Source organism: Protopterus annectens, chromosome 10.part0 (genome assembly GCF_019279795.1).
Source record: "Protopterus annectens isolate FY-2018-M chromosome 10.part0, PAN1.0, whole genome shotgun sequence".
Classification (NCBI taxonomy): domain Eukaryota; kingdom Metazoa; phylum Chordata; order Ceratodontiformes; family Protopteridae; genus Protopterus; species Protopterus annectens.
In genome coordinates, this window is record NC_056744.1 from 1,671,162,077 (window position 1) to 1,671,187,202 (window position 25,126).

At 40.4% G+C, this 25,126-nt stretch overlaps 1 protein-coding gene across 1 annotated transcript in view; it reads right to left on the reverse strand.

The window, feature by feature from the left end:
• The window catches only part of LOC122813884 (zinc finger protein 436-like), a 201,498-nt gene that overhangs the window by 51,534 nt on the left and 124,838 nt on the right, over positions 1 to 25,126 (reverse strand). The window contains exon 4 of the mRNA XM_044086424.1: positions 439 to 565. Coding sequence (XP_043942359.1) covers positions 439 to 565 — 127 coding nt within the window. The remainder of the gene's footprint in view (positions 1 to 438; positions 566 to 25,126) is intronic.

The window sequence follows — 25,126 nt, forward strand, 5'->3', positions numbered from 1 at the left end:
GGAGGAGAAGTGGCATTAACTATGTAACAGAGAAAAAGCCAATTTGATACGTGGTTGCTTTATGAAAAAAAAGAAAAAAAAAGAGAACAGGTTGTCAAAGACATTGTGCAGTATAGCAGAAGTATTTAACAAGTGAAGCAAAATGACTGTTTAAACAAATGATAAACATCTATAGCTGCAGGCATATGACAGAATGGTAAAGCAGAGAACATAAGGTTCCATTTCACCAATGACAGGCGCACTCAAACAAGAACAAGAAGCCTTTCATAAGGCCACAAAGTGTCAGTACAGAAATTGTCAGAATCATCCGAAATGAGAAGCATAAGATATGCTACAAGTGCAAAGTGTACAAATCTGAATTATTGTAGCACCGAATTTAACGTTACACTTGTAACTCTCAGAATAAATATCTCGCTTCCTAAGGTAGAATTTACTCACCTACTGATACCAAGGTTTCGTAGTTCTGTATCATCACTTCCCTGTGAAGCTCCTTATCTTGTTTCCTTAATAACTTCCACTCCTCTTCTGAGAAAGCAACAGCAACATCTTCAAAGGTTTTTGGGACCTTAAAAAGACATGAAGTGCACCTTAACTTTTATTTTATTAAAACGAACAGTACAAGCTGTAATTTTCAGCAGAAACAATTAGCACTCTTTGCCATTCTACTTACTGAAGAGCAGACTAAAATGCAAGACAACCCTTTTAGCTGTAAGCTTAGTATTGAAGAAAATCAAATCATATGTGTGACATTTGTAGGCAACACAGTCTGTATGAGTCCTGTGTAATTATACATGCAATACCTGGGAATTCTGCAATACATACAAGTTTAACAGTATACTGAAGCCACGGTGGTGCAGCGGTAGTGTTGTCGCCTCACAGCAAGAGGTTGTCCCGTTCGATTCTTGGCTGGAGCGCCTTCTGTGTGGAGTCTGCAGGTCCTCCCCGCTATCGAGTGGCGTTCGAAAGACATGAGTGAATGTGCATGCCTTCGTTGAAGGTTGGGCATCAAGCTGGCACCTTGGCACCGTAAAAATCTACTGCCAATCATTAGAGGACCGGAGTTCCGCTGTGGCGACCCCTAACCGGGAAAAGCCGAAAGAAGAAGAACATACAAGTTTAACAGTATAATGCTTTTTGGTATGCATAACAATCAAATGCTTTCTCATGCAGACAGCTGTCATCTGAGATAATGTGAAGCACATTGTTGTAATACGTATCTGTTATCCTTGTGAAAGATCAGATATAGTTCTCTGCACATAATGGCCTGAAGCTCTGCAATTCATTGCCAAAAGCAGATGGCCATCAGGAACAATGTTTTCTAAGAAACAAACTTTGGTGTCATCAATTTAGCAGGTTTACACAGAGGACAAATAAACTTGTATACCATGAAGTTAGAGTCACAGACTCAAACACAGAATAGATAAACATGTATACCAGAAAGCTAGAGTCCCACAGATGAGATACGTGCATCAATGGAGCTCAGACATGAATCTCTCATTTAAAGAACTGCCTGAACAGGTACTGCTAAACTACAGATTTACTCTTTACAATGTCATGATGCAAGGAAACAGCTGGTCACAACATATATGTACAACACTAGCAGCCCCACAGCACTGACAAATATAGAAAGCTGGAGGAGAGTCTAAATACCCCCAATGAACAGCTTGTCTTCCTCGAGCAGAGTGTGCTTCTACCATGACTGTGCCACCCTCTGATGAAGAGTAGAGAACAAAAGAGTACAATGAACATGCATTAGTGTAAGGGCTAGACTGGTTAATCCGTACATCATGTGGAGAAGTGGGCATGTATACATATCTAACACCACTGCATGCTCTGTATCTCAGGGAATCAAGCGAGACACATCACAAAGCCCCATACAGTTGACATGGCACTGGCATGTGCCAGTCTTTTCACTACTGACCAACAATGACAACTGGCCTCTGCCAGGCTTAACAACAGCAGCTGTTAACCACATGTCAGGGGTAAATTGGACAGTCCAAAGTGGAATTAGCAGAGCCTGAGGATGGGCACCAGCAATGGCAGATGATGAATTGTCATGAGGAACCAAAACAGTACGTTAACATATGAAGTTATTCATGCATGCGCTTGACTGTCGTGAAATTGAGGACCAGATGATACATGTGCATGAGATATGTCACCATTCTCTGAGAACTGACATGATAAGGAGATACCAGGTACCACTCACTCAAACTAGGAGCAACATTAGAGTGTTTAGTTCTAACCCAGTGAAGGTCCTTCTCTAAGCTAGGATCAGCAAGGACCTCTTCCAAATTATGATAATCTTAGAGACCACTGTGGAGTACCCAAAGAAACATACTCCAGTATGCCCTTGGACGAGACTGAGGTCATCATCTAGGTACAGGAACAACAGGAGGGTATTCTCCTAAGAGGCAGGAGACACCCCTCTCCTCCTCCCAGTAAACTCAAATATATGTGAGAGATGCAACTATATTGCCAAACTGGAGGCTGAGTTCTCTCGACCCATGACTGGCACAGTCAATCAGGAGAAGAAGGTAACCACACACACCACAAATCCAGTCTCACATAGACCTATAGCAACAACAAACCAAACACATAAACACACAAAAACATACTCGGAGGCTCTAAATAAAAATCTGCCAAAGCAGCAGAGACCTCCAAAGCAGACACCCAAACAACTGCTACCCCACAACAATACCCACGTATCACATAGTCTACAAAGTCAGTGTGCCACACAGTCACAGCCCTTAAGGTTAAACAACACACCTAATACACTTGTAATAGGTGACTCTATCGTCAGGCACACTGACGTCCCACTCACCAGGCTGAACAAGGAGAAGGTCACTGTAAGCTGTCTGTCGGGTGCCAGGATCCACCACATAACACACGCACTCAGGTCACTCCAAAGCAAGTACAAATATGACTCGGTCATTGTCCATGCTGGTGTGAATGACCTGCGACGTACCTCCCTGGACTACATGAAAAAAGACATAGAGGAGCTCTTTGATCATGTAGCCCAGGCCGGTATGACCCTGACCTTGAGTAGCATCTTACCCTCACCAAGAATGATGCCACAGTATGAAGACAAGATGATCAATTTTAACAATTGGCTAAAGTATTGGTGTCATTCAAAGGGGATCCAGTATCTCTCAGCCTGGGATGACATGCTCGACAAGCCACGTTGCTTTGCTAGGGACGGCTTGCACCTGTCACCCCTGGGTTTTCGAATATTGGCAAAGGCTCTTACCACCCCCATAGTGCCTTTTTTAGGCAAGGCTCAAAAGACAAACCCGCCTCCATAGACAATACAAGGAAAAAGAAACTAAAGATAATGCTGCTCAATGCCAGAAGTCTAAACCTCAAGATGCACGCACTCGAGACTCTCCTCAGTATGGAGAACATCAATGTCTGTGCAGTAACAGAAACCTGGTTCAAGGCTACAGAAAGCACCCCAGCACTACCAGGTTATACTACATACCATGCTTTTCGGTTACAAAACTCGGACCAAACCACAAAAGGAGGGGGAGTATCCATATACATCATAAATACCCACACTTCCAGGTTAGTAGCACTGCACGAAGCAATGGAAACCATCCATGTGCAACTAACAGTGGGCAAAACTGCCTTTCAGTTTATAGCCCGCTACAGACCACCCTCCCAAACTCAGGAACCCCACTCGGCCTTCTTGAGAGCACTGGAGAACACGAAGGTCTCTCCAAACACCATTATATTGGGTGACTTCAACTACCCAAACATTGACTGGGTAAACTACTCAAGCCCACACACCCTCACCCAATGGTTCCTAGAATTTACAAACTCAAATGCTATGGAACAACTGGTCACCACCCCCACAAGAGAGGAAAATATATTGGACCTGGTCATCACAAACATAGGGACTTTATGTTCCACACCAGAGGTATACCCCTCACTGGTAAGGTCAGACCACAAATTAATCTCACTGGATATCCATATCCCGTCCCCACCTCCAGCCAAGGTAACCACGGTGAAGAACTTCTCAAAAGCAAACTTCACACTTCTCAAAACCGAGGTGGTATCCTTCAAAGCCCCTGGGCCAGAGGAAAACATGGGGCAAACCACAGAATCCTTCACAAACGCATTCTATGGACACCTACAGGAATGTATGGATCGTGCCATCCCAAATAAAACCAAGACTCACTCCTCCAAAGGCAGGAGACCTGTCTGGTGAACCCTGGCCATAAATAAGCTATACAACAAAAGGAGGAGGCTACTACATGATAGAGCAAAATCCCAAAAAGGGAAGGCATCTCTGATCAGTACTAGCAAGAAGCTATGATCCCTCATAAAATCATCTAAGGCCAGCTTCGAAAGAAAAATTGCACAAGATACTAAGGACAATCACAAGGCCTTCTTTAGTTATGTAAGGAACCTGGGCGGCAACTCCCAGATATGATCTGAGTTAGTGCAAAATGACAAAAAATACACTGAACCCACAGACATTGCCAACATCCTGGCAGACAGGTTCAGTGCAAATTTTCCCCCCATCCCCCCCAAAAGAGCAAATCTCCATCCCAACAGAGTGTAGCCTCCCAGACATCACAGATGAACAGGTGAGAGCTGTCCTCTCCAAAGCAAAAAACACAGCATCAATGGGACCGGACAGTGTCCCAGGCTGTGTCTTACACGAGCTACAAGATGAACTTAACCCCCACATTAAGTCACTGTTCAAGCTCAGCCTTACCACAGGATATGTACCCAAGGAATGGCGTACAGCAACGGTGGTCCTGCTCCACAAGGGAGGTGCCACAACAGACCCCAGAAACTATCGCCCTATAAGCCTGACTAGCCTGGTCTGCAAAGCTATGGAGCGTATCATCATAGAACTCATAAACAATGACATTGGAAACTTTCAGACACTGGATCCTACCCAATTCGGCTTTGTTAAAGGCCGATCTTGCCTCTTGAACCTGGTCGACTTCTTTGAAACAGTTACCAGGGTCATAGACGAAGGGAAGGTAGTCCACACAGCCTACCTGGACCTCGCAAAAGCCTTCGACACAATACCCCACTCAGGAATCATAAATAAGCTCACTAGCTTAAATATCAACCCCTATGTCACAAGATGTGTTGCAAACTGGCTCAGAGATAGAACCCACATGGTCAGAATTGGAGGTGCCTTGTCAGACACTAAACCAGTCACAAGTGGCGTCCCACAAGGTTCGGTCCTGGGACCTCTATTGTTCGATATTTATTTCTGTGAGGTAAAGGCAAACACGGGAGGACTATGGCTGACCAAGTTCGTAGATGACTGCAAACTGGGTGCCATAATAGACTCTCCAGCTGACACAAGCATCCTCCAAAAGGGTCTCACAGAGACAGATAACTGGTGCCAAAGCCATGGCCTGAAGCTAAATGCTAAAGAATGCATTGTTTTTTCCAAAGGGTATGACTAAGTGCCAACAGACTACCACATAGGAGGTAATGCATTAAGAACGGAGGAAGTAATTAGGGATTTGGGGACCCAAGTAGATAGTAATCTCTCCTTTGACAATCACGTTGCCAAAGTGGTTAGAAATACCTTCTATATAGCCGACCTCATCGCGAAAGGTTTCACATCTAGATTTTGTGCCACTCCATTCATCACTCATCAAGCCCATACTTAAATACAATGCCCCATACAATGCCCAACACCTGCAGCAACTGGAAAGACCCCAAAAGTACCTCACCAAGAGGATCAAGGGGCTCAAACAGATGCCCTATGCAGTTAGGCTAAAGAAACTCCAGCTCTACTCAGTTGCTTACTGCCTACTCAGAGGCAATCTGTGCCTGACATATAAAGCCATGTCCAACCCAGAATTAATGGACATGCTCCACCTCAAGAAATCCAAATCTCTTAGAGCTACACGCTCCAGAGACTTAAACCTCAGCACAGAAATAAATAGGACATGCTGGAGGGACAGATTCATATCCCAGAGACTCCCTTCACTCTGGAACAAAATCCCTGTCCAGGTTAGGCAGAGCCCCTCACTGACCCTCTTCAAGAGAAATCTTGACGAGTGGATGGGAAATCGTAAATATACCCCCGGGATCTCTTTTGGGTCTCTGCTAGACAGAGGCACAATAAACTAACCGTAAATGGGCTATATTCTGTGACCTACTATTCAAAGGCACAGTCTACAAATCTAAAAGGGTGGTGAAAGCCAAACACACTCTGGTTAGGCTTGTAAATGCCCTAGGGCAGACAGCCTAGTATCAACCTATGAACCATGGGCAAAACCTTATTCAAGACTACCTGTACTAAAAAAAGTCCAAACAGCAACACTTTTTACTGAATCTCAGATCCACCCACAGTGAAACAGAAGGATCTCTTATGTGGATACAAACTAATTCTGTGCCAAAGACATCCATTATATCTAACAGCACCATTTGGGCCCTCATGCAGAGCAGAGAAGTAAGTCTCGGCAGAGTAAACACCTGGAATCAAACACTCTTGATATAATGATTAAAGTAAATTAAGTCATGACTAGGATATAACTCCTCAATCACTTTTGAAACCATAAAAGAACCAGGAGTACGACTATCACCCCCTGCCCCAAAAAAACAAGCAAACACAAAAAAAAACTAGAAGACCAGACACAGTCCTTTCAGTAGTATAGTCTGGGACTATACCAAAAACTCTGCTGAAACAGACTGCTCCACAACTGAACACTTTTCTGGGAGAAGCCAAAAGAGTAACATAAAATGGCTGAAGGTGACCAGGTCTTATTAAGTAAAGAGCTAAAGTAGTTTGACAGTTTTTTTCTTGGCTCACTGTGTTCATTTTTTTATGCCTAGAACCTGCTGGTACTTTGACACTTTTTTTCAAGATTGTGTGAACTCCAATTATTCCCTAAGAAAGGACCACCAGTAATGTTACTAACCTGGGAAATTTTACAACTAAAAGATAGGCAAGGTAAGAGATGCTTGATAGCCTTTTTCAATGCCAAACAAGCCTCTCTTTTGGTGTTCTGCAGATCTAACACAGAAAATGGAGAAAGTAGCAGAAGGGGAGATCATAAAAGTCCTCTTCAGTAGGAAGTCTCCACACTAACAGATCAATTATGTTTATAATGCCTTCCAAACTTCCAATTAATTGTGTGACTGTTCTTTGGAATATCTGTATCGAAAACTAAATACCAAACAGATGTCTAAGATATTGGTACCTGTCTAACTGTATATTGAATGTACACAATGTGAGCACTTTTCAGCTTTCTGTACCAGTAAGAATGGGTTACGTGTAGAAATAAAAATAAATTAACCATTCAAAATTGCTCACACTGCTACTTCTTCAGATAATTACACCGGTATGAAAGCTATTAGACACAAGGTGTGGTCTAGCAATGGAATATGAGCAGAAAAAATGCTTTGAATTGCTGAAAAACAATTAGACATACATGAACACTAAAACCATATGATGTAAATAATGAGAGGAAAGCAGTATAACTTCAACCTAAATAAATCAAATGTAAAATAAGACTCAGGAGTCTGAATATGTATGTCTCTTAAGAAAACTGTTAAAGCAAGATGTAGTTTGGGAGTGGAACTACAATCAAGAAAGAAATGAATAATTAAAACAGGTATTCCCAGATGGGGTTTATATCACAAGATCGAAACGTATAACATCGAACGCCAGAACATCGAGCTGGTAACCGCAAAAAACTGAAAACTATGAAAGCTGAGAACAGCAAATTTTTTTCCCTGGGGAAAAAACTCGCTGTTCCAGCACAAAACACAAAACACACAAACTATGTCTAATGTGGGGGGCTTCACCTCTAAGCTAGGGTAAAGTATTACCGGTGCCAGAAAGTCTACTTTTCAAATCTTCCCTTAGATCTTGCTAGTTTTCATCTTTTCAGCACTCTAACTAGACTATAAAGTCCAATGCACTGTATGAACACATACACAAGTGCATGGAACGGGCCATAACAAACAGAACCAAGACGTTCTCCTCCAAAAAAAAAAAGAAGCCTATCTGGTGTTCCCCTGCCATAAACAAACTTGACAACAGAAGGAAGAAACTGTTGCAGAAAAAGGTGAAGTCCCAAGATTGTAAAAACTCCTTTGTTAGCCTCAGTAAAAAACTGAGATCCCTCATTAAATCAACTAAAGCTAGTATGAAAACAAAATTGCAGCAGATACTAAAGATAACCACAAGGCATTTTATAGTTATGACAAGAATCTACATGGCAATACTCAGATCTGCTCTGAGCTACAGCACAATGGTAACGCAAATACCGAGCCAACTGATTTTGCCAACATACTGGCTGACAAGTTCAGTGTGAACTTTACCCCCCTTTCACCCCCTAAAGGGTCTATCACAATACCAGAGGAATGCCAAGTTCCTATTATCACTGTTGGACAGGTTAAAACCAAAGCCAATAATACAGCTTCCATGGGACCTGATAATATCCCTGGCTGTGTTCTACATAAATTACAAAGTGAACTGGTACCACACCTGAGTGCCCAGTTCAATCACAGCCTCACTTCAGGCTTTGTTCCTACCAAATGGTGCACTGCCACAGTCATCCTACTCCACAAAGGGGGATCGACCACAGACCCTGGGAACTACCGCCCCATTAGTCTGATTAGTCTGATATGCAATGTTATGGAGCGCAATATCATGGACCTTATAAATATGGACATAGGGAATCGCCAAACTCTGGACCCCATGCAGTTTGGATTTGTGAAGGGTAGATAATGCCTGCTCAACCTGATAAATTTCTTTGAGTCTATCACCAGAGCTGTGGATGAAGTCAAGGTAGTTCACACAGCCTACCTCAATCTTGCTAAGGCATTTGACACTATCCCTCACTCAGGAATCATAGATAGGCTCACTAAAATAGGCATAAATCAATATATCATAAGGAGGGTTGCAAACTGGTTCACTGACAGTAGCCACACTGTGAAAGCAGTGGACTCCACATCTGACTGTCAACCAGTTACAAGTGGAGTCCCACAAGGATCATTCCTGGGTCCTCTCCTGTTTGGTATCTACTTCTCTGAAGTTCAAGCCAATACAAAGGGACTCTGGCTGACCAAGTTCGTAGATGATTGCAAACTGGGAGCCATTATTGACTCTCCAACCGATGTAGACATTCTACATAAAGGGCCTCTCTGTGATAAATGACTGGTGCCAGAACTATGGCCTTAAGCTCAATGCCAAAAAATGCATCGTCATTCCCTTTGGGAAAAACTCGATGCCTATGAACTACCACATTGGTGGTAGTCCACTAAACACTGAAGGTGTGATAAGAGATCTGGGACACAGGTTGACAGCAGACTCTCCTTTGACAACCACATTGCCACTGTGGTCAGAAAGTCCTTTTATGTGGCACATCTCATTACAAAGGGGTTCTCATCCAGGAAGAAAGAGGTAGAAATAATCCCTCTCTACTCGTCTCTCACTAGACTTGTTATAAAATACAACGCCCCATTTGGCATGTACCTCACTAGGCACCTACAACAATTGGAAAGGCCACAAAAATACCTCACTAAGAGGATCCCGGGCCTTAAACACATGCCCTATAAGGATAGACTCAAAAAACTCCAGCTATATTCTGTCTCATATCACCTACTTAGAGGCGATCTATGCTTGACCTACAAAGCCATGTCTGATCCAGAGCCATTAGATATGCTACATCTGAAGAAATCCCAATCCTTCCATGCCACACGTTCCAGGGATCTCAACCTCATTACCACAATAAACAGAACATGCTGGAGGGACAGGTTCCTAACCCAGAGACTGCCCATGTTCTGGAAGACTTCCTATTCACGTCAAGCAGAGCACCTCACTAGACCTGTTCAAGAGAAATCTTGACGAGTGGATGGGCATTAGAAAATTCACCCAGAGGATCACTTCAATGGCCCTGCTTGATAGGGGCACTGGGAACTAACGTCAGGCGGTATGATGCCAGGGAATCTTCTCGGGCTAGGCTTACATAGGCCCCAGGGCCATTAGTCTAGTACATGCCTATGAACCTATGAACAGAAATTACAGATGAATAAATATATGGTGTTCTGATAGAAAAGGAACTGTAAGCAGTGATGTATGGTTACAAGGTATTCTATAAATGACAAAGCCAAGGTTCATGTGAAAACAGACCATGACCTTTTGCAAAACATAGTGAGAAAGCCTACGTGCAAAACTATGATCTGAAAGTAGAGCACAGACAAACTACACATAGCAGAGGTGCTGAGTATAGCATATTTATCACAAAAGTAAGACTTCCTAGCAGTAGTAGAGATCCTTTAGGTAAGCTGTATAAAACCTTCAATCACTTTTAGTAAATATGAATCCAAAATGCAAAATGTGTGAAGCTGTAGAAAGCACGTACTTTTTCTTATAGAAATGCAGCACTGCCTAGAAAAATAAAACTACCTCATATATACATTAGCAGAGCTTATTTTCTGCATAACTCTATGTTAACTTTATTTGGTTAGACCATTCCAGTTAACTAGGCAGTTTTGCTATGGGGGAAGTAGCTATTTAGTGTGAAAAACGAACCCAGCACAAAAAGTAAAAGGATCTTGAATTCTTTCTCCTATACAGAAGTGGGATTGCAAAAGGTTGAATAAACTGAAGCTTTTCCAGTGTTGCCTAAATCTGGGATACCCCTCTGGGACCTCTTCAAGTTAATGTGATTCTTCCTTTAAAGTTCACAGCCAGCAGGTCAGTTATATTTTGTATTTTCTAGTGGAAGTATGCTGTGAACTTCTGTTGAGAAGAGAGACTGTCTGCTTCTAAAACCTGTGAGCTCATGTCTATGGACTTTGCCAGTTAGCTATTTTTAACTTAGAGCTAGATAAGTCTCCCCGAGTTACTACAAAAGCTGATTATGCTTGCTAGTGCCATATATATATATATATATATATATATATATATATATATATATATATATATATATATATATACATGAACATTTTATTTCATGTTACTGTGTGCAAATACATACTTATTTGTATAGTTAATTTGTAAACTACATTGTCTAATTTAACAACCACAGCAATGCTATATGTGGAGTGAACACTGGCTCTAGATGATGGACACTGTTGATATGACACCCCAACACTTTCAGCAAAAATGGGAAAAGGGTTGAGAATAGATCAGTGGCTGGATTGCTATTTTAAAGCAAATAATTTCATTATTGATTTTCAAAAGCTTGTGCCTGGCAGTTTATTACTATTTATAAGGGTAGTTACACAGAGCTTTCATTTTAACTGTTGGCATCAGTCTTTTTCAAAGAGACTTACTAGATACAGACTATAAGATAACTCAGTTTAACAGTTCATAGTAATTGGGTCAGGCATATGTACGACTGGACTGACAGCAGGCAGTGTGTTTCCATAAAAGCAGGAAGAAGTTGTGACATTGAAAGGTACTACTAATCTCTCATGGAAATCAAGGTGTATATGTTAATGCAACAGTTGTATTCAAGATACAGAGACTCTTTATAACATAGCAGTATAAGGCACAGGCTGAGAGGGAGGCAAATCACTGTGAAGCAAAGGGTTATAACTTTTCCCTTGGCTACACAATGTGGAGCCTACTTGGGTGCAGCTGCTGTTTAATCACAGTCTAAGGTAGCAGTGTGAATTTACTATGCAACATTAAGACCACTTTAACACATGCATATTACTGTTATTCTATAGTAGGAACAGCAGTGCAGACAGACACTGTTCTACCCGCTTCCGACATGTTAACTGTTGGCAGCAGGGTGGATATTGTACATTGGACATGCATAGCTTACAAAACAATTCTATTACCAAAAGTGTATGTACCCCTTTATCCACAAGATAGCTACCAAAAGTAGACTTTGCACACCAGTAATCTTATTTTAGAGAGAATGAGTTTGGAAACATGTAAAATAAGCTCTACAGAATATGAAAAATGCCAGTGTCACAGATAAACACAAGCCACACATAAAATGGAATCCCACATGTTGGTATAACCAAGGAAGAGCTGACAGACACCTCATGTACAGCTGAAACTCACTGCACTGTACAGGGACTTTACAGTGATAGAGAAAAGTAGAGAGCATGCATTAACATAACTCATTACATCTCCATATGGTCTCAAAAAGACTCTTGAACTGTGTAAATTTGACCTGGAGATGGAGATGAAACACTTGGAATTTGAAAAAGCTAAAAAATCAACTATCTTGAAAACAAAGTGAGCAAGAAAAGGGAGAGTCCAAAACTGCAGAGGAAGCACGGAACTGTCGCCGTGAAGTGGTGTGGCACAAACTAAGGAAAACAGCTTGTCGTTGCTCACAAGGAATTTGTGACAGCCATATGTGTTAGAAAAATATATAATAGTGATATGCATACTTAGTGCATAAGCATTCGAAGTTCTAAAGGGTTAATACATTTATTCTGTTCACACTGCATGAATCTGCACAGCTATTAGAAACTTAACAAGAGACATTTCATTTCTGCTAATGTCATGAAACCTAACAAAGAAGCATTTCATTTCTGCTTATGCTATGAAAAAATATGCAGCTGCTAGAAGCTTTGATAAAGAGAACAATAGATGCTTGAAAGTATAAACCATAGTCGGCATTACTTGTACCAAAGCTAGAAATGTACCTTGAATGTAGACAGAATGTAACATGTATTAGAACTGTACAATTGAAGAATTGAAATGATAAGGTGGGCTAAAATAAGCCCCAAGGCCAGGCTGTTTTTCTCAAAATGTTTTTGCAAGACGATAAATAATCTGGCCATGTCAGCAGTAAGTCTGGCAACATTTTCTGTGAAACATACAGAAAGCTGTGTCCAACTACGTCATTAATAGAATAGTAACATTTGCTGTGTGACGTGAAGAGAACTGTATAGGAATAACATACTGATCACCAAAGAACTAGACAAACCTTGTACCTACATGCTTTGTCTCCGTGCTGCAAGTAATAAAGGTTGCCTTGCTTGAACCTAACGTGCATTGGTCTTTGAAGTTTTTCCTTTTACAGATTGGTCCTTCAGACCCTCTCTTCACCTTGGATCAGACGGCCAGGTGGTTGAAACCGTACGGGGAAGAAACCAAATCGGTTCTTCTCATATGGAAAGTCCTCCGACTGAATTGTCATTCTAAAGAGGCCAGCCACTTTCTGATCTGTGACTGAAGGACGGGTCTCCACGAATCGGTGATCAATCACGTAGGCTCAGGTAAGGCAAATCTACTTTTTTTCTGTTTTCTGTTTTAGATCAGGGACTAGATGTGTATTGTTTTTGTCAGACTGTATTTTTCTTGCAAGTCAGGGACAAAAAAGATTACTGTCTTGTCATAGATCAGGAGAAAGAATAAGTAGGCAGTCATTCTGAAGAGACTATAACAAAATCCATGGTACCACGTTAAAAATTAAGAGAAGTTATGTAACGATCAAAAGGGTAAAACAAAATGGGTAATAATTGCATAAAAAGACCCCAAAATCCGCCGTTAACAGAAGACGCAAAATATATGCAGTCACATCGCGCCGACAGTGTTAGATATTATTCAAAATGGGTTAATAAATATGAATCTGATGGAAAATTAGAGAAATCCTTGCTTATTAAAACTTATCAAACAGCTCAAAAATGATTCCAAGGGTCGAGTAAAAAAAGCAATGTCGATTAGGAATTCCTCATTGGGAACCCAGGTGGCTAGAGGAAGTAACCGTAGGGAACAAAAAAGCAAAGATTCTAAAGCAATGTTTTTAGATAAGGAGGATAATAACTTAGTAATAGCATCAGCACCTCTGCCTCCCTTACCAGAATATGAAGCAAGTGAACAAGTTAGACAACCCCCACTATATCCTACAGACAGAGATATTGTAAAATTAAAACTGACTAAAATTAGGGATCCCATCGGGATCAGGTCCCGAACAAAGGCAGATAATCCAGAAGAAGATATTGAGTTATGGAAAATAGTAAAGAATTCACAATCTATAGGTGAAGAAGAAGAAGAAATATGCCTGCTTATAGAAGTACCTAATCCTCAGGCAGGTCAAGACAATCAGGACCTAACTATCTTAGTGTATAGACCTTGGACTCCGGAAGATATCCGGAAAGCCACTGAGGGAATCCCCCATCCAAAAGTTAATTTTAGAAAATTCTCAGAAGATTTACAAGGAATGAGGTTGAGTTATAACCTAAATGGAGAAGAAATAGAAAAAGTAATTAGACAAATTGTAGGGCCAGATTGGTACATGATTAGTGGGAACTGAAATCCTCGTGACGCTGGACAAAGACCCCTCCCACACAGCAGTGCAGAATTAGACACCAGAGTGAAAGGTCTTACAGACTGCATCTCTGAAAAATGGAAGCCTAGGGCAGACTGGACTTACATTAATCAATGCATCCAACAAGAAGGTGAAACTATTGACCGGTATTATGCCAGATTGTTAGAATGTTTTAATAACCACTGTGGAATGCAGGCTCCTGAGGATCAAACACAAGATTCCCCATACGAACAGCAGTTAAAGAATTCATTTTCAAAAGGCAGTAGCACGCCTATAAGCAGTTTTATTACAAAACACATGGTAGGCCATCGTACAAGCAGGTTACGATCATTACTTGAATATGCTAGGCATGAGGAAAGGCAAAAAGAAAAAGAAAGCTCAAGTATTTTTCTGTAGAAGATGGAGCAGAAGTTTATGTGGTACAGTCTGGGAAAAAAGGCAAGAAAAATGCACAGAGAAACAAACAATCTGATCAGCGATCAGAGGACTTTGAAGGGTGTAAAAAAGGGGGAGAATGTTTCAAATGTTTCAAATGCAGTAAAAAAGGACATTTGGCAAGGGATTGCAAGGAAAACAAAAAGGCAACAACGGAAGACAAGGAGGGTGAGGACTGACTATATGGTAGTCAGGAATCACTAGAAGGGGCTAGTGAAGAAAGGACAAATGAGAATGTGATAGAAGGAGTAGCGGAAGTGCAGGACGTTAGTGACAATGAAGAAAATGAGATATTAGACCTAGCTTTATTGAGCTTAGAGCTTAGAGCTCTATTTAGCAGACATGAAACCAGAAGTTACACTCTTGGTAGAAGGAAGGGAGGTCAAATTTTTTTGTGACTCAGGGGCATCACGAACCCTGATACACCCCTCCAAACTACCAGAAAACACAGAGTCACCTGATTATATACTGGTCAAAGCAGCTAATGGACAGCTGTATTGGGAGCCTCTCTCCCGTAACATCGCAATAACTAATCCAGTTTCAGGATTGACACAAAGAAGCAAAATTGTAGTTTCTGCAAAATGCCCAGTAAACCTCTTGGGCAGAGATCTCATGCAGCTATTTGGTATAGCAGTAGTCCCAACCATACAAGGTATGGAAGCACAGAGACAAAATAACACCTTTGTAGTGCAATCAGAGGGTGAAATGTTTTATTGGAACAGCCAGGACTTGCTTTCGACTGGTCCAGGGACTGTGACCAAAGAGTTAATGAACCTAGCCATCAGCAAGTTCCCCCCCTTGACATTGATAAGCAACACCTATTGCACTGTACCCTGTATTATTGCAACACTCCAGGACCTGATAAAGAATATGAGCAAGAATTTTTTTAAGAATCATGCAAACAGATTGATATTGCATAACTTGTACTGGGACACAGAAGGGAACAGTGTAGCCAGCTGTTCATTGCCCCGAGAGTTCTTTGCACTTTACAAATCTAATCAATTACCACATGTTAGCTTAACAAAAAACAGAAACATAGAATGGGCAGATCTAGGAGAAAAAGTCACGAGATGGGAGAAACAGACAGAACTAGAACTGTCAAAACAAGGAATACAAGCACAAAAGTTGAATTGGATATCAAAAAGGCCAATGGAGAATGGCGTATGGTCCAGGACTTACAAGCCGTAAATGATGCAGTAATATCAAGGGCACCCACGGTGCCAGACCCACACACCTTGTTGAATGATTTGAAACCTCAACAGAAGTATTTTTCTGTGGTAGACATCAGCAATGCGTTCTTTTCAATACCAATACACCCTGACAGCCAGTATTGGTTTGCATTTACATTTCAGGGGAAAAGGTATACATATATGCGACTACCACAGGGATATTGTGAAAGTCCAACAATATTCTCACAAGAAATGGCAAGCAACTTGGCGGGATTCACCCCACCAAGAGGCAGTCAGATTTTACTTTATGTTGATGACATCTTGCTGGCAGCCCCCACCCTGCAGGATTGTAGAGAAGATACCATAGCACTTCTACAATTTTTACCTGCTGAAGGACATAAGGTAAATAAAAGTAAACTGCAGCTTTGGAAAAAACAGGTAAAATACCTAGGATATGCAATATCCAAGGAAGGTAGAACATTAGATGAGGACAGAAAAATAGCAATTTTGCAAGCACCAAAACCCACTACCAAGAAGGAAAAGATGTCCTTCCTGGGTACAACTAATTTTTGCCGGAGTTGGATTCCAAATTATGCCTTGGAATCTGCACTTCTGACTGACCTTATTTATAAAAAGCCTATGGCAGCACAGGATTTGTTGCAATGGACACCAGAGGCACAATCTGCCTTCTGTAAACTAAAGCAGTTAATAGCATCCTCATTAGTTCTGGGATTACCAAACTACCATAACATTTTTTTCCAAACTGTAGATTGTAGGCAGGGTTACATGAGATCAGTGTTAACACAACAGCACGGGGATAAGCAATGCCCCATTGCTTACTACTCATCACAACTAGACCCAGTGGCACGGTCCTTACCCCACTGTGTACAAGCAGTAGTTGCAGCTGCAATGGCAGTACAGGCTTCAGCCTCAGTAGTCTTATTCCACCCTCTCACTTTGAGAGTACCTCATGCAGTTGCGATTATTTTACTACAAGAAAAGGTGGCATATCTTTCCCCTGCTAGGCATCTTTCCTGTATGTTGTATTGCTCCTCATTTTATCCATCGCTGTTTTTCAGCTTGCGTAGTGAGTGTCTGCATTGTTTTTAACATATCTAGATCTAAAGTTTCAGAGGGTTGTAATTCCTCATTTAAAAGAAATACTTCTGTGGCTGCTTGTTTTGCAGCTATATCAGCTCTTGCATTACCTTGTTTTGCAGCTATATCAGCTCTTGCATTACCTTTTGAAATTCTATCTTGTTGCTTGGTGTGAGCTGTGCATTTACATATGGCTACTTTCTGAGGTAACTGAATAGATTCTAAAAGATCTAAAATAAACTGCGCATGATTTATAGGTTTACCAGTAGATGTTATCATTCCCCGGTTTTTCCACTGTTGCGCAAAAACATGTACAGTAGAAAAAGCGTACTGGCTATCAGAAAAAATGTTTACACATTTACCCTTTGCTAAGGTACATGCCTGTGTCAGGGCAATCAGTTCTGCTGCCTGTGCAGATAAGTTGTGTGGTAAAGGTTTTGCTTCTATAATCTCAGTATCAGGGACTACTGCATACCCTACTAGGTTCTATCCTGCAGGACCCCTTTTGCATCAACCATCCACGTAATATGTCACCTCGGCATTATCTAAGGGGACATCCGTGAGATCTTTTCTAGGTAGTGTCTTTTGCTCAATTACCTGCAAGCAGCTGTGCGGTGTGCCGTCTGCAGGGGTCAGGAGCAGAGTAGAAGGGTTTAAAGTCGTGCATCATTCAATTGTCATATGAGGTTGGCTCAACAATACATATTTTTGTACACTTTCCTGGTGTTCCCAGGCTGACAGAAACTGCATTTACATTCTTTTACACCTAGGCAGAAACCAGAGCAATAAAGGACATTCCACATGTAAATTCTGGTCATTAACTTTAGCCTTAAAACAATAGGCAGGAAGCCTTCATCTGGCCCTGCCGGAGCCGAATTGCAAACATGAAAGACAGTCATGAAATAATTTTAATTTCAAAGGACAGACAAGAAACGCTTGATTTAGCTTTCTTTACAGCAGAGGGCAATGTTGCTACATTGTTTTTAAGTTCAACATTTCACAGCTTATTCTTTCATTTAAGAAAACAAGCCTATATTTCAACATTCATATTTGCAAAGAACAGAATTATGTACCAAATTCCATTTGACTAGGCTGGCAGCCTTCACCCATCTCTACCAATCTTCACACTCTCCAATTACATTCTTCATTTAGTCCCCTTGGAAACAAGGTGCCAATTTTTAAAATGTAAGTGGATTCTTTGAAAAGCAACAGTTTCGTAATGAAAGAAACATCAAATCTAGATATTTGTATTATTTCCAAAACAGTACCTTGTAGCCCTTTACTTTCTCCACCATGAAACAAACTAAAATATTCAGCAATACAGCTCTCTGCTTTTATATTAACAATATCCCTCACATGTTCTAAAATTCTAGTTTAAAAACACCTTTTTGTCTCTCCAATATAGAATTTGTTACAAGGACATCTCAAGGCACAAATACTGCCTTCAGTATTACAGGTGAAAGAACCACAAGTTCTAAAAGGAGCATTATTAATTCTAGGGAAAGTTTTTATCACATACTTGCAAGCCTTACACTTGCCACAAGCAAATGTGCCACACATTGTCAAACTACATGGTATATTAAGAGATGGAATGCTGAATTTACCTCTTACCAAAAATTCTGTATACTTTTTCCTTTCCTATAAGAAAATATTAGTTCTTTATTCAACCACTCTGAAGCATCCCTTAAAGATGTCAAATATTTCCAGAAATATCTAACTTGATCTATTATTTTAGAACTAAGGCAAATATATGTTGTAACAAAATATATAATTTCATTTATCTCTTTCTTGTACACAGCCCCAGTATATTACCTAGCCTAATAACTTTTCTGATATCCATTAATTATATGTATAAATTTCTGCCAACTATCATGTATTGTCTTCACATCGTAACCCCTATTTTTAAACAAGCCTATAGTTTTATCTAGTTCTTGTTTGAGATAATCTTCAGTGCTACATAACTTAGACAAATGAAAGAATTCACCAAAAGGAATAGTTGTATCGTGTGAGGTGGATGGCAACTTTGGCCATACAAAAATTGTGTACCTTCATTAAATTTCCTATGAACTGAAGTTTTTAAAATATTCTTATCTGAAATATCTACTATGACATCTAAGAAAGGGACACGGGTCCCGATCTTCAAGCTGTCAAATTTTAACCCAGACCTATTATTTTGTAAGTCAGCTATAAATTCATCAGCTAATTTTTTCCTCCCTCAACCAAAACAATAAGGTTGTTAATAAATCTGTAATATTTGACAACATATTTGTGAAATAAAGTATTTCAATACAAGTATTCCCTTTCAAATAGACCCATGCTGAGGTTGGCATACATGCCCCATGGCAGTGGCTTGTTTCTGTTGGTATGACTCATTATTAAATTAAAAAAACTTTTTGTTAGACAAAAATAGACAAGCTCTATAATATATTCTGTAGCAGGGCTATTTCCCAAAAAGCATCTTATTGCCTCAATAATCCTGCACAATAATCTGTAAAATGCTAAAGAAATTTAACTTGTCCTCACGTGCATCAGACAGCTTACCTCCCAACTATCTAAAAATTAGCTAATAAGTAGACCCGTTAAAGAAAGTCCTGTACATTGTCTTGGAAAATCATCCATCATAATTCCCACTCCATAAAGAAGCTGTCCCAACTGAACTTTATTTATTTATTTATTTTATTTTACATTTGTTGACCGGGCTAGTCTGACTGGATATATGTCCATTTTCAGTAGAGGCCCAGGGAGATAAGCTCAGAGGAAGCAAAATACAATCACTTATACAAACAATTAATGTGTACAATGAACATTGCAGGTACAGAACAGGGAATAATCAAGAGGTCATTTGTTCATAGCATAGTGCTAAATATACAGCTACAATTAGTACAATACAAATGTAGTTGCAATACAACATGCAAAAAGATAGCAGCTGAGTTCTACAATATACTAGTAAACAAGTTGTCATAAAGAAAATGTAGGAGCTGAAATATACAGTATATGAGCAAAACTAGTCTCCTTAATGAGATTCTGAGGATGTGAGTAAAAATATCTAGAAGGTCTAGGTCAGTTATTTCTAAGAAAAGGAACAAGACTACTGAGAAGAGGAGGGTAGGTAGATCCAAGTAAGAGAGCTAGTAGATCAGTCAGGTTTAGTACAGGGGCACAACCAGTGTGTTCTGAGGAAAAGTTTCAGTTTGTTTTTAAAGAGTGATATAGAGGGAAGACAGGAAAGTTCACTAGGAAGAAGGTTCCAGGGTTTTCCAACTGTATTGGAGAAAAGAGAGTCCCCAGCCCTGTTGTTTGATTTACAAATATTTACAAGAAGTTTATGTGATGAACGTAAAGTCTTTAGATTGTTGTAGGGGATAATGAGGGTAGATAGTATAGGGGTATTGGTAGGATGGTAAAGGGTTTTGTGGGCAATGGTAAGTTGGTAGAATTTAAGCTGAGTTTGTAATTCAGGCCATCCTAGATACTTTAGGTTAATACGGTGGTGGGTTCTGAAAGGATTACCTGTAGCAAATCTGGCTATGTTACTGTAGGAGTTTTCCAATTTATTAAGGTTGTTTTTAGAGATATTAGTATATATGGGTGAGGCATAAAGGCGAGTAGAAATTAGATGGGTGTGAGCAATAGTTATTCTTGCTGCAGGAGAGAGGAAGGGTTTGATCCTGTAAAGAGAGCCTTATTTTCTATTAACTGATTTTTGGGTATTGTTAATATGGGTGTCGAAGTTAAGGTTGTTATCTATGGTAATACCTAGTAGTTTGGTAGTTGGGTCTGGGGACATGGGAGTACTGTTATTGGATGTTACTGTGAAGTTTATTGGGGGGGGGACTTACAAGTAGGAGTGAAAAGGAGGAGTTTAGTTTTTTTGGGGGCTCAGAAGGAGACAGCATAGAGTAAACCATTGTTCAACTGTGTTAAAGACCTTTTGGGTAAGGGAGTGAAGTTCAGATATAGATGTGGCTGAGCATATAAGTGTGGCATCATCTGCATATTGTATGCATGTAGCTTGGAGGATTGCTAGGTGAAGGTCGTTGATAAATATAGAAAATAGGAGAGGTCCAAATATGGACCCTTGGGGGACACCTATGTTAACGGGCAGATGGGTAGATACAGTGTTATGCGAAAGCACGGCCTGTTGTCTGTTGTCCAGATAGGATTGGAACCATTTCATAGCTAATGCATCTAGTGACAGAGATTTGAGGATATTTATAAGTATCTGGTGATTTACCATATTGAATGCCTTAGACAGATCTATAAACAGTGCAGAGTAAAGCATATTGAGGTTACATTTTTTGTTGATACAGTCAGTGAAGGAAAGGAGGGTGGTAGTAGTGCTGTGGAAAGGTCTGAAACCATGTTGAGAGTTGGAAAGTAAGTTATTTTGGATGAGGTGGTCTAGCAATTGCCTATGGAAGCAATTTTCCATGATCTTTGCTAGGGGAGACAGTAGGGCAATGGGACGGTAATTGGAGAGTTCAGTAGAGTTTCCTCCCTTATGAAGGGGGATAATATGGGAGACCTTCCATATTCTAGGGATGTGTCATTCATTGATGATTCTATTGATAAGAATGGAAATGGGGTAGGTAATAGATTTGGCTGCCTTTTGTAGATATTCAGCGGGTAGCTGGTCTGCTGAAGGAGTGCATGGTTTCAGCTTTTGAATAAGGGCAAGAATATATGTAGTTGGGACTGGCTGGAAGAGAAATGGAGGCGGTGGGTTAGTGATAGAGTTGGATATAGATAAGTCCTGAGTGGATAACTGACTGGCAAGGGTTTGAATGGCCTCAGTGAAAAAGGTATTAAAGGCATTAGCAGTCTGCTTGGGATTCTCTTGGTCTGTGCCTTGTGGGTATGGTGTGATGGTTTGACCTGGGTGTAATAACTGATTAATACTTGCCCAGAACTTTTGTGGTTTATTATGGTAAGTCTGCTGGAATTGTAGGTAGTAGTTTCTTTTGTCAGACAACTTTTTTAGTTTCATTTCTTAGTTGCCTGAAGTTTTGTTGATCTACTAGGTTTTTAGTTAAGTGAGATTTATTCCAGTATTTATTTCTGAGTTGGATTTTTTTGCCTGGTTTCCTTTGAAAGCCATGGGGCAGATTTAGTTCTCATTCCAATAGAGCAGTGCATGGTAGTCTAGTATGGCTAGGAAGTTAGAATTAAAGTACTTAACAGCTTCCTCCAGTGAGGTATTTTTAGGGAGACCAGTTACATGCTGTTAGTTCCCTTTGGAAGAGATCAGGGTTGAAGTTTTTCTTGGTTCTAATTGCCCTAGATATGGTTGGATTAGGTGGATTGGTTTTAAGCCTGATGATGTAGGTTAGTGAATGTTCACTTACATCATCAGGGAGGGTACCAGATTCATATGTCTGGGGATGATTATTTATGAGAATCCAATCTAAGGTACTTTCTTTCTTAATAGGCTTGTTTATCCTGGTAGGGGAGGTAATGGTTTGTGGAAAAACAAAAAGGTTAACACGGCTTGTAGGGTGGGTACTGCTACAACACTTCCAATCAATGTTAAAATCTCCTAGGATTATGGTTTCTTGGGGTAAATTTTGGGATAGCCAACAAAGGATATTCTCTATTGTGGCAATGTTATTATCAGGAGGAAGATAGGTAGAGATAATATAAATGGATTTGAATTTTTTAAGTTGAAGCTTGGTAATAAGAATTTCAGCGCTGGAGTCTTGAGGTGGTTTATAGTGATAGGTAGTACTCTGTAGCCCAGATTTAAAAAGGATAGCTACACCACCACCCTTTTTGGTTGTACGGTCAAGTCGCAAAATATTATAACTGGGAGTGATGACTTCATTGTCTTTAGTTGCAGGTTTTAACCAAGTTTCTGTTAAACAAAAAATGTCAAAGGAGTAGACTTCCAGGAGAGCATGGAGTTGTGCAACTTTGTTATTAATGCTACATGTATGTTGAGGTGAGCTAATAAGAGTGAGTTAGGTGGTTTGGTAAGGGAATGGATAGTATGGGGGTTGGGGTTGTGGAGTTGAGTGGTAGTAGCAGTTCTTGGGCCTGGGTTTCGGTGAATGTCTCCATCTTTTAAAGAGAGGAGTAGTGTTTAAAATCTAGAATTTGGGAATTTACTACATAGAGTTAGAGACATTCTGGGATTGGGAAAGTCTTATCTAATGTGGGTTATCCTATGGTATTTTGCTAGTAGATAGCTGGGTGTAGATGTTATGTTAACATGGTTAGTGAAAATAGGTAGAAAAGGAGAGGTAGATAGCCTATTGGGGTGGAGAAAGTGTTGATATATTGGGTGTTCATAGGAGGTTAGCAGGTAAGCTAAAGTTAGGGGTGGTAGAAGTTTAAGTATGAATAACCTCTGTAAGAGGGCTGGGAAGGGTAGCTTATACATCTGGTACAGTATGTTGTTAGGTTTTTGTTATAGGCTTGGAGGCAAGCTAAGTGTGGAAGGAAATAGGTGTAGAGTGTGGTGGGAGAAATTGGGAGTGGTAAGTGAAACGAGAAAATTGGAGTTAATTAACAACGGTGAAGGGTTGTGATTGGTGGAAGAGGGAAGGGGTGTGGTTAGATGGTATAAGAGTAGGACCGCTGGGGGTGGGTGGTAATTGGGGGTAGGGTAGGGGAGCGGAGTGAGCCCGCAGGGTGACCGGAGCGGGTAGAGACAAGTGAAGGAGAATCTAGAGAAGAAACCATCAGCAATGCTGGTAGCCAAAGGTAAGTAGGTGAGTCAGGAGTGGGAAAGATCAGAGATATATCAGGAGTCTATGAGATTAAAAAAATAGGTGAACGTAGACAGTTGAAGTAAAGCGTAAGTGAGAAAATAAGAGCAGGTCTAGGACCTAAGGGGTTTAGTGTAATTACAGAGTAAAAAAAAAGAGGGATAAGTATGAGATAAGGGTTGGGATGTGGGTGCCACCTAGTGGGCAAGTCTAGTATTGCATGTAAGTATGTAGGGAGCTAACTGGTTTAGAACCAGGGAAGGAGTGATAGCTATTAAAGGGGGGTTATTATAAAGTAGAAGAGGTTAGTTGGATACAGGGTAGATAGGAGGGAGTAAAGGCTGCTGGCTGTTCAGACACGTAACTTACTTTATAACCCCTGAAGCAAATAGTATATGGTAGTCAGTTTTACAAACAGGTCTTAGACAACTGCATACTTTCTTGCTTCTTTGAGAGAGGGTGCAGGGAAAATAAGGCTGTTACATGAGACAGCAGATTATTGGATAGGGTCCTTTGTCACCAGGTAGGTAGAATCTTAGAGGCTATATCAGGAATAGCACAATGGAGAGCAAGGTACAGAGGCAAAAAGGTGCTGGGGAGGAGCAGCCAGCAGCCAGGGATTTCTAAAAGTAATTGGATATTATCAATCTATTTCAATACTTCCCTTTCCAAAACTCCTTGGAAAGTGTGTGCACCATTATTTACTACATCATGTCAGTTTTATTTGACTGCCAAGATGGTTTTCAGCCTGGTCATGGTACACAAACAGCATTCCTTCTCTTTATAATCAGATTGCATCACAGCTTAATGATATCTGCTCAGATGTTGTCATTATTCTTGACCAATCAGAAGTGTTTGTCATGGTCAGCCATAATATCTTGATATTACCAGTCTTGGCCTTAATTCCCAAACCCTAAAATGGTTCAACAGCTACTTCGCTGAATGCAATCAGGCAGCCATATATTACAATAATGTCTCACTCCCCACCCTTTATGGCTTGGTGTACCTCAATGCTGTGTTCTTGGGCCACAACTGTTTATTTGTCAATAATACATCCCCATTTTCACATCCAGTAGCTAAGTATCATATAAAACATGTAAATACATCTTAATGTAATACATTAAAGAAAATATGAAATACAAAAACAATAAAATAAATGTAATTATACAATATACTCACTGCAATTCAAGGGTTTATGCTCTTCCAGCCTGGCCATCTAACCTTACCCTTATAAATGCCATAATTCCTAAAATTCCAGATAATAATCACACCCAACTGCATACTTTCAAACCCTTAAGACATCAGATTATCCCCAGCTGAGATCTGAACCATCACATTGATTTGACTATGCACAAATTCAGCCATAACATAGTTTCTTTGTATTCCATTGTGAGCTTCTAAACATACCTATTTTTTTCTGTCTCTCGCCTATATTATGCTGTTCGTCCACCTTTACCAACCTAAACTCCTCTTTTACAGTAAACTT